Source organism: Xenopus laevis, chromosome 2L (genome assembly GCF_017654675.1).
Source record: "Xenopus laevis strain J_2021 chromosome 2L, Xenopus_laevis_v10.1, whole genome shotgun sequence".
Classification (NCBI taxonomy): Eukaryota; Metazoa; Chordata; class Amphibia; order Anura; family Pipidae; genus Xenopus; species Xenopus laevis.
In genome coordinates this window covers 82,530,516-82,541,930 of record NC_054373.1, presented here as the reverse complement: position 1 = coordinate 82,541,930, position 11,415 = coordinate 82,530,516, and the positions used below count along the sequence as shown (strand labels likewise).

General features: G+C 39.4%; 1 protein-coding gene across 3 annotated transcripts in view; it reads left to right on the top strand.

Moving 5' to 3' along the window:
- The first annotated feature begins 230 nt into the window (after positions 1–230).
- The window catches only part of cask.L (calcium/calmodulin-dependent serine protein kinase (MAGUK family) L homeolog), a 192,956-nt gene continuing 181,771 nt past the window's right edge, over positions 231–11,415 (top strand). For all 3 annotated transcript variants that reach the window (XM_018246646.2, XM_041582101.1, XM_018246645.2), the window contains exon 1: positions 231–745. In XM_018246646.2, coding sequence (XP_018102135.1) covers positions 687–745 — 59 coding nt within the window. In that variant the 5' untranslated portion in view covers positions 231–686. The remainder of the gene's footprint in view (positions 746–11,415) is intronic.

Below are 11,415 nucleotides of genomic sequence, written 5' to 3'. Positions count from 1 at the left end.
ATATAATGTCGCGTTGCCCCCCCCCCCCTTATAGTGTTGGACGATTATTAGCCTATTCAATCGCGGAAACTGATTTTTGTCATTTGTGGAATATTATATGGGCGCGTCATGTTACACAGGGAGTCTAGTAAACGTGCGCGCGCCCGGTAACGTTCCGAGGGCGTGCGTTCCAAGAACTTCGCATATAGGAGAGCGCGGGCGCGTTACCCGACGTCAGCTATAAAACCGACGCCGCGGGGACGCGCACGGCCTGGGCTCCCACGGACAGAGGGATGAAGAGAGGGCGCGCGATCCCGCGTCAGTTTTGAAATGTGGGACACGGTTACCTCCAGCACGGACACAGCGATTTAAAGCAGCAGCTGGGAAAGTGACGGGAGCGCGCAGCTCGCAGCCGGCGACATCTCGAGGCGCGGTCAGCGCTCGGTTTGTATCTCGGCGCCGGGGGACAGGGGGATGGTGGAGCGCTGGCTGAGCGGCGGCCCTGCCGTATAGAGCGGCCGCACTGTCCGCCCGCCGTGGCTCCATTGATGTGAAGGTGCCAGCTCGCCTGTTTCCCTGCCTGTCGCTGCAACGGGGTAGGATCAGCCCTCCCGCACAGCCAGGATTCTATACCTCAGCCGGACCTCGTTAATCCATTATTATTTTCCTTTGTGGTGGTGTTAAACCCCCCACCCCTCCTCAGGACTATGGCTGACGACGACGTGCTGTTTGAGGATGTGTATGAGCTGTGCGAGGTGATTGGCAAGTAAGTTGCGCTTTTTATTCTGCCATGAGCATCAGTGTGCTTTGTGGCATCTAGGTGTGTGCATTGCATTCAGGGATGTGAGGGCAATTACCCCGCTGTGTTAAGATGACAGGCCACAAGGGCTATCTGAACGTCAGCCACTGCTACCTGGATTCCATGTCATCCGCCCAGCTGAACACAGGATCATTTTGCATTAGCTACTTATGCGGCCATATGGCTTAAAACAGGAATACTTCATCCTGGTTTGCTGCTCCCATGACAGCTGGGGGATGCTGGGAGTTGCCCCCTTTTATAATACAGACTTTGATCTGTTGTTAAGTAAGTGCCTGCCCCTTTCATGCTTATGATAATTGGTTGGCTCTTGTCTACATATTACCTTGTTGTGATCCAGTTCAGACAAACCATTAGTTGCAGCGTGGTGTAACCCAAGCCTTGGAATATAATGGCACTCCATGTAATCCCAGTGAAAGAGTGGAGATATCAAACGTTCATCTACTTTGATGCATACATCTGTTGCCATTTCATACTGTCTCTAAAAACTGGATAACGCTGAGTTACAATCACATCCTATGAGGAAACTGTGCAATTTCAAGTGGATTTGATTTGTGTGTTGTCAGACTTGGAGGTACAGAGAGGAGACTCTACCATTTGGTAGTATGGCATTGGCCTTCTACTAACTGTGAATGAAGAGCTGGCGGTTAAAGATGACAGAAAGATGTGGCCGATCAGCTTCAGTAGAAGTGTAACTCCCAGCATCCTTTGGGAGTCTGTTGGGGGGTGTTGGGAGCAGCACTTCAGCTGGAGCCGTAAGCTGCTTAGTTACATTTTATTCAAGTTTACAAATGGCACTTTCTCTGGATTTTATCATGGTTTTCCAAGCATTTACTCCTCCTATCCTTTTTTACTGTATAAATGGAGTGCAATATTGCTACTCAAAGGGGAATGGCCTCTTATTGTATGAAATGGTTCAGTTGTACTCACTAATCATGTCATTGATATGTGATGATCCTTAGAAAGATGCCGTGGCCTATGATGTCTCCTGCACATTTCTGCCTCGCTGCTGGTTTCAGAAATAGTCCTTAAATGCAGTTTGTTCTCAGGTTTTTTAAGCGATGAGCAGTCTGTTACATTACTTGGGTTACACCGTTTTCCGGTTATGTTATACCAATAACAAGAATACTGTGCTTACAGGGTTTTTATGCTATTCATCCCACATCATTATTGCGACATTGGGCATAAAATTGTTCTGTACAGCAGTTTTGTGGAAATCTTTAGATATTAAAAAATCTCCCGCCATATGGATTATTAAATATTTAAGGAATATTGGCATTTTCCAGTTAGAATAGCCTTTGAGTATCTATCTCTTATAACAGCATACATTTATCTGCTTTTAAGTGAATGGTAAAGAATTGGGCATTTATTTGCATTTGGTATGTCAATTGAAACAATGTCCTCCAACTATATATTTATATATATATATATATATATATATATATATATATATATATATATATATATATATATATATATATATATATATATATATATATATATATAAATATATATATATATATATAAATGAGCAGCACCAAAATAAAGGCCTTGAAAAAGGTCCCTGTGTGGACCGAAACGTCACGTCGTCTTTACATGTGATTTTTTTCAATACACTTGATTATTCACGAAATATCTCGATGTTGCTGCTCATTTTTCCTTTATCTTATTTCATTACCTTGCACCCGAGTAGAAACTGAAAGAGCGGAGTGCTGGCCACATGAACTTCCATCAGTCCATGAAAGCAGTCGCCATCCAGCGTGTATCAACAAATCATTTATTGGTGCATGGTGTATCAACGCGTTTGGGATCTGTTATCGAGAAAGTTCAGAATTATGGAAAGGCCGTCTCCCATTTATTCAAATAATCAAAATTTTTCAAACTATTTTCTTTTTCTCTGTAATAATAAAACAATACATTGTACTTGATCCAAACTAACATTTAATTAATCCTTAATGGAAACGAAACCAGCCGATTGGGTGTATTTAATGTTTACATGATTTTCTAGTAGACTTAAGGTATTAAGATCCCCAGGCCTGCTTTATTTATTTATATATATATATATATATATATATATATAATATATATATATATATATATATATATATATATATATATATATATATATATATATATATATATATATATATATATATATATATATATATATATTATATTATATAATATAATATAATATAATATATATCTTTGTGTGTATGCACGCTTACCAGATTTTTGGTTACTTCTGGTGCGTTGGTCAATTTTGGTTATTTATATATATATATATATATATATATATATATATATATATATATATATATATATATATATATATATATATATATATATATTTATTTTTTTCCTCAGTAGTAACAAGGAAGCAAGCATAAAACATTGTTTGTTTGATGTTTAGATTTGGTACCACTTCCAGGATTGCACTTACCTTACAGTTTTATCCAGTAACTCACATAATATGATTGTATAGCAAGGTCACCCAGTCTGTGGTGAATATTTGCAGAAATGAGTCACAGCATAAATGGTATATTTTAATTTTTGTAGCTGTGGTGTTTTACATAGCATTTGCCCATTCCTTAAGTTTAATTGTAAATTGTAACTACAAAAATGAAAAACAGTGGAAAATACATTTATACTAATGATTGCAATTAATAGCACACTAGGCACGCATGTTTGCATTTTTTCATATTTCTCTTGTTCTGTAGATCCCACTGCAATGGGCTTTCCTAAAGACTTATTTTACGGTGCCAGTAATTTTCTAATTTTTCAATCTGGTCTTTAGAAAATATGATATGGGCTCAGAAGCCTTACAAAGAGAAAGTAGCAGTATTTACTTTTATTAAAAACACTTTTTGCAAATGGTGTATATTTAATATAAATACATATGTAGCATTTCTGTTTTCACTGGTGCTTTTTTCTGTCTTGAGTCATACTTGCTACTTTTTATTGGCATGGGAATATTGTAAAAACCAATATGAAACATGGCAGATCCCATCTCATAGGTAACAGGAAATGCCAAGAGTATGGTACATTTATGCAGTTGTCCAGTTGAAAATTTTTTTTGGATCCCACTGCCATACTTATGGTGATGGTACAGGGCAACACTAATTCTCACCTTTTTGATGCCTAATTTCTTTAAGAGGATGTAGTCATACACTGGTTGGTTATCTTCAGTAACTGACCAGCCTGTGGGCTGAACGGATGGATACTGTACCAGTCACTATAGATGGGCATTTCTATCGTGCCATTTGTTTGGCCTGAACTGGAACTGACGAAAGTGTAGTGGCTGGCATGGTTCATTGACAGATGAACTTCAAAGATCAAGTGCCATATATTGCACAGAGATATTGACTGGGAACATCCGCCCAACATGTGCATGCCAAAAGTCCTGTGTCAGTTACTATATAGAGATATATATATATATATATATATATATATATATATCAGTTTTTCTGCTACTTCTGACATCTAACTTTTTTATGGAGGTTTGTTGCCATCATTAGTTGTACAGGTATGGGACCTTTTATCCAGAATGCTCAGGACCTGGGGGTTTCCGGATAAGGGGTCTTTTTGTAATTTGGATTTCTATATTTTAAGTTTCTGTACCTTAAAACTTAGAATTATTTGATTCAAATGAAGTCTATTGGCAATGGACTTCCTGTAATTCTGAGCTTTCTGGATAACGGATTCCATACCTGTGTTTAATCTCAAGATCATTATTTGAGGCATTGCGTAGAGCTCACTAAAAATTAAAAATGAGAATAAATGAATATTTTTTTAAATTTTTTTTTTTTTAATATAATTGCAGTCCTCGGTATTTATGGTCCTACAATGTGGACACTCTTTTCATGCTTGCCTTACTTCCGTGGCTGCAGTTCTTTGTAAATAACTGCCACTTCTGAATAGACCTTTTACAACTGTTATGTCAACTTGAACTGTGTATAACAGATGGTGTCAATGTTGCTTGGTATGCACCCAATTAATGTCTTCGGTTTTATGTTCCTTAATGTCTATTCTTCTAGTCATAAATGCGGCAATAAAATAATCCACAGAGCTTGAAGTTAACTTAAACCTGAGGTCAAAGAACAATTGGCTTTTGTCGCCCTGAAGAATATTTGCGTCACATTATGATTAGGTCTCTCACATGAGAGACTTAAAATCTGATTTGGCCAAACTGCATGATTGTATTATAGGTGTAATGTTTGACCAGATGGTGTGGCTGCAGTGTTTAAAAGACACAAGCGGGACAGTCTAGTAATAGTCTTGTGACCTAAGTTGTACTTTCTCTCATGACTTAATTGCCTTACATATATATGTGGGGAGGCGTATGTTATGGTCAAAGCTGTAATTTGTTATAAAGTCTTCTGAAATGGGGGAGTGATTCCTAAAGGTGTTCATTCATAGGTTACCTAATCCTACCAGTTGATGTGGACTAAACAGTCAGATATTGTCTGATTTTGAACGCACATAGATGGCCAGAGAGCACTGATGAATTGCTTAGCCAGTGATGCACTGCAAATACACAGTGTGTAAAACTAGAAGAAAATATATCTTGGTTATATACATGTGAGCAACAGCTGTATGCACCGCAAGTGAGTGGCATTGTATGTGTATACATGTTTTCTTTCCTTTCAACAAACTATGGAGTTATGACAAATAAAAACTGTACAGACTTTGTTTCTGCTGCTGTATTTTCCTTTTGCTATTCCCAGTAGCACCCAAGGATATGGAAGTTCCTGGCCAATGCAAACTGTCCACTTGCCTCTAGAAGCTCAATTGTGTTCTTTATGTACATTGGTGCTGGGTCATAAAGTAGTTTACCTGTGCCCCTGGCCTAAAGGAGAACCGAACCCTGCATTTGTGTCGTTACAAAGAAAATACATTATTAGGCCACAGGCAGCCAGCATTTGCAAATTGTGATGCTTATCATTCTCTATAGTAATAAATAATCTTCAGTAATCCTTAATTTGATCACTGCGTGTATGCAAGGCTAAACTAAATGTATTGTAATGCAACATGGTCGGTTCAGGCAGCAAGGGTTCAATAGATCATAAACAGGCAAGGGTCAAGATAAGAATCAATACACAGTAGCACACCCAGGTACACACGAAGTAGAACTTATAATTGGGCGATGTTTGCAGTCCTCAATCGGAAACCATTTCAATCGGAATACCATGAAGATGAAAAATATGAGAGATGAATAGTTTAGACAGTTCAAAGGACGAAGGTAGCTTGCGTAATTGTATGAAGTGGGCCACCTTGCTGAAACTGTCGATCACAACCCAGATAAGTGGGTCCAAGGGAAACAGGAAGATCCATGATGAAATCCATTGCTAAAGGAGTCTGTGGTCGGGAGGGTAAAAGTTGCCCCTTGGGAGGAGAATGCCCAGACTTGGAGTTTGCACAAGTGGCACAAGACAATACAAAGTCCTTAATGTCCTTTTGAAGAGATGGCCACCAAACCAGGTGAGATAAGAGTTCAGTCGTCTTTCTTTTTCCAGGGTGGCCAGCTTGCTTGGAGTTATGGGATTGGGAAATGATGGTGTGACGAAGTTCTGGAGGAACAAAAGCCACACCCAACGGAGTATCCGAAGGAGCAGAAGATTGTGCTGTTAACAACTGTGAGGCCATAGAAGATAACAAAGCAGCCACAATGTTAGCTGGGGGCACAATGGGTTCAGGGTCCTCAGAACAAGGGTCTTCAGGAACGAAACTTCTGGAAAGTGCATCCGCTTTCTTATTCCGAGAGCCAGGGCGGAAAGTGATGACGAAGTTGAAGCGGGAGAAGTAGAGCGCCCAATGAGCTTGTCTGGGATTAAGACATTTGAGTGTTTGGATGTATTCAAGGTTATTATGGTCAGTGAAGATTGATACAGGTACAGTGGAACCTTCCAACAGATGTCTCCACTCTTCAAGAGCCAATTTGACGGCTAACAACTCATGATTTCCCACATCATAGTTTTCAGGAGGCGAGAATTTTTTAGAAAAGAAAGCTTGTGGATTCAGTTTGCCATCACAAGGTAACCTTTGTGACAAGACGGCTTCAGCCCCAACATCCGAAGCATCAACTTTAATGAAGAAAGGCAGAAACAATGCATAACAAATGCTTCAGTGTAATTGCCCGAAGGCTCAGACTGCAGTAGCCGACCAAAGAGGAGGCTGTAGACCAGCACAGTTCGAGGTACAATAGGATTAGGCAAAAGAATGGTCAAAGTCCAGGCAACAAGGTCAGTTCAGGCGGCAAGGGTTCAATAGACGATAAACAGGCAAGGGTCAAGATAAAGATCAGAATCAATACACAGTAGCACACCCAGGTACACACGAAGTAGAACTTATAATTGGGTGATGTTTGCAGTCCTCTGGCTCCTTAAATAGGCCTCCTTTGGTGCCAAAACGGACGCAGTGCTGGCGTTCTGACGCCGGCGCCCATTCCGCTGCTGACATCGAATTAGCGCGTGAGAAGGCACTGACGTCACAGCGCTGCGACCAGGGGGAACCACATGGGAAGACTGGGCGCTGCCATCTTGGATCGAGGAATGGTGAAGAGAATAGCGTTGGTGAGTAGTTTCCCTTACATTCAGGCCTTTAATGTGATTAATTCAATTAATTCAATGTTTAGTGCTTGCATCAAATTGGTGGCCGTTTATTCTGTTGATTCAGCATAAAGGTTGTCTTCTTCCTTTGGTGACACATTTTCCTGGAGCATGTGACTAAAATATGTCGGCTGGTGTTAACCTACACATCTGTTATATTACACTTGAGTAGAAAAGAATCCAATTCTCAGTAGCAAAATCAGACTTAATGACTACATCTTTTTGTTAGCTGCTTAATGTCTGTCATGTGAATGCAATCTGGTTACATTAGTATAACTTGACCATGGAAAAAGTATTTATTATGCCTGTGATCCCATTCCAGTGGTTCACAAGCAACATGTTGCTCACCAAACCCTTGGATGCTTTGCTCCCAGTGGCCTTAAAGCAGGTGCTTATTTTTTTAATTCCAGGTTTAGAGGAGAGTTTTAAATGCATAAAATACATGTGTGCTGCCAAACATAGCCTCCTGTAGGCTGCCAGTCCACATAGGAGCTTCTAATAGCTGATATTTGTCACTACCAAGAACTTTTCACATGCTTATGTGTGTTCTCCAACTTCTTTTTGAATAGGTAAAGCTTTTATTTTAAAATCCCTAAAAAGAGACCAAAGAGCCCCCAAAATGACATCTCTCTGCCAACATTGAATCTGATATCCTTTCTAAGATAGAAGTTGAACCATTCAGCAGAAATCATTCACTTCATTATCAAGCATGAAGCTTCTTCTTTGAATAGGAAGCCAGTCAAAAAGCTGTCAACTATGCATCCACGATTGATCTCCATTGGAAATCTTTTTTTATCGACTTCCTATTCAAAGCAGAAGGAAGCTCTGCATAATAAAGGGGCGGAACTTCATGCTAGAAAAGAAAGTAGCTGATTTCTGCAGATTGATTCAGCTTCTGTCTTACTCAGTGTTGAGAACGAAGTGTAATTTTGGGGCTGTTTAAAGAATTCTTTTTTTTTTTTTTAGGGATTTCAAAATAAGGCTTACTTTTCTTTGAATTATGTCATAAATATTCCCTGTTGAAAGGGCAAGGAAACATAAAATCACTAGGGGTGCCATCCCAGTGATTATAGCCCTTTACCTGTAACCCTTGGCTGGTGCTTTCCTCTTTAAAAAATGCACCATTCCAACAGGTACTCTTTTGAGAGTACCCCACTATAATTATCCTCTGGCATGTACCTTAGTTAGGGTGGGTGCCTGCACCACAGAAGTCTTCCTGAGATTTCAGTACTGTACAGGTACTTTGCTCAGTTGCCAAAGATAATGCCTGGGAGGTGCTTCTAAAGGAGCACACTGGGCACCCCACCTCACGCTTTAACCTCTTGTGTTTTTAACATTTCTTTGTGTCTGTTTAAGTTGCTACAAGGCACTGTATAGGTTGCACTGGATGTAACTCCAGATATTGCAAGCAGTGCAATCCAGTGTAATAAAATGTTGCTGCTGCACCTTACCAGTACAAATGTGGGATCCGTTATCCAGAAAGCACTGACTCCATTTTATCCAAAGAATCTAACTTTTTAGAAATGATTTCCTTTTTCTCTGTAATAATAAAGCAGTACCTTGGGTTGATAAAAGCTACTGATGAGTCAGCAGCTTATTTGCAGGGGTAAAACATTCCATCAGATCACGGACCTCATCAGTTCGTTGATGCAATCCCGTGAACTGACCGTCTGTATTGCTTCCATTATGAGCCAATCTGATTATGATCCGATTGTTGGGCCCTAGGGCCCACAATCAGATCAGCCTATCGCCCACCTTGATGGTGGGCATATTGGGGAGAGAGTCACTCGTTTGGCGAAATTGTCAAACGAGGGGATCTCTCTATATGGCCACCTTAAAGGTATAAATTCAGGTTTATGGAAAAATCCCTTATCTGGAATAGCATTGACGATAAAGGGTCCCATACCTGTACAAACCTAGCAACTTTTAGAAGAGTGGAATAGATAGCTGATGTGCTGTCATTATCAAGATTGTATCTTCGCTCCATTTATTTATTTAAGCAAGTGTTTACAGCTGGCAACCTGCATTCGCTTTTAGGGCTTTTACAGACGAGCGTTTTTAGCTGCACTCCCCTGCGTTCCGGTTTCATTCGTTCAGCCGCAGGGGAGCGAAGGAGTAGACTCACTGGATTCTTTTCAATGGGGCTGTACTCCCACAGAAGCATGTAAGCACCGAACGCAGGTTGAGACGCAGCATGTTGCATTTTTCCTGCGTTCGGCGCTTACATGCGTCTGTGTGAGTACAGCCCCATTGAAAAGAACTCAGTGCGTCTACTCCTGCGCTCCCCTGTGGCTGAACGCATGAAACCGGAGCGCAGCTAAAAATGCTTGTCTGTAAGAGCCCTTAAATATATAACCATTTATATTCTCATTAAGTGCTGGGAACCTTGTTTTATTTCCATGCAACAATATGCATAGTGTTTCTTTAGAATTTCTTGTTTGGGTATCCACAATTGTTGGTCATATATTATCCTCCCTCTTTTGCCTTCAACTTTTACAAGGTCAATTGTCTTTTCCAGTGAACTGGGTAACAAAATATGTACCATATGACATAGGGAAACACTTTTTTAGTTGTATTTGGGTTATCATTTACTCACTAAGACATCCCGTCCAAGATATAAAAATGATATTGTTTTCAGATTGCTTGAAATGAGAATTATTGCGGTTGTGTTCCACTACATTAGCACATGCTTCATTCTTTGTCACAGTTTTTTTATTTTAGATCTGCTTTACTTTTGTGCTTTTCCACCTTTTTTTCTTCTTCTTCAGAAAACTCACCCATGCTTTGTGTCAGTAATGCATTGCATTTTGTTGACTCAGTGCTGGAATCAGCCAGTTAGAGCAGACAAAATCTGACTTCAGCCAGGTAAAGTTAGGATAAAGAACAAGTCAGCAAATAAATGATTGTGTATATAAGCAACTGAAATTGCGACAGTTCCTCTCATACACTGTGTTATATTTATATATTTGTCCAGCCAAAAAGATATTGCATGGATTGGTCTTTTTGTGCTCTCACGCTGCATTAAACTTTTTTCTTTATACCTTAATGTCTCTGAAACCTGCAGGACTAGGCAATAACACATTTCTTTATTTGAACAGTTAAGCAAAGGCAAATAGCCAGTAAAGAGCTGTTCCAAATTTTACATAGATTGAGCCAAACAAGTCAGTCGGTCATTTTGATTTACTTTATGCCATAATGATTCCATCCAGGGCTTCATATGTTGGACAGCATTAGTCTAATCTTTCCCAACAAATCAATCAAATGATCCAAAAGTGAAAACAGAACAGTGAAAACAGAAAAGAATACAGAATATAACAAAAAAAAAACACATAATGCTAAGCAACTCTGCAATATACATTTATTACAAATGATTAATGGTTTTGAAGTTATTTATATATGTATTGATAATGAAAGCAGTGTTTGTCTGTCCCCTTACATTCTCTGGCCTGGTGACTGAGACTGTTAATATAATGTACGAAAGACAGCTGATTAACATACCTGTCTTTGCTGAGGAAACTTTTGCAACATTGTTTTGCAACATTGTTTAAAAAAGTAACCAGGAGTTAAGCAAATTCTTAAATCAATAACAATCGTTTTTACAAATAACTTTAACAGCACTGACAGTTCTTAATAAATGCATATTGGAAAGTTGCTTGGAATTATGTTTTCTCTTATTAGACACATTTTTTTTTTCAGGTTGACTTGCCCTTTAAGGACACAGGATTTAGGGGAGACAAGATATACCTGATGCAAAAGAACTAATCTATCAGTCACGAGTTAAGCATTTCTGTTCCAGTAAACATCCATAGTTACATAGTTAAATTAGGTTGAAAAAAGACAGTCCATCAAGTTCAGCCCCTCCAAATGAAAACCCAGCATCCATACACACACCCCTCGATGCTTTCACATAAATTATATATACCCATATCTATACTAACTATAGGGGTTAGTATCATAATAGCCTTTTATATGATGTCTGTCCAAAAAATCATCCAAGCCACTCTTAAAGGC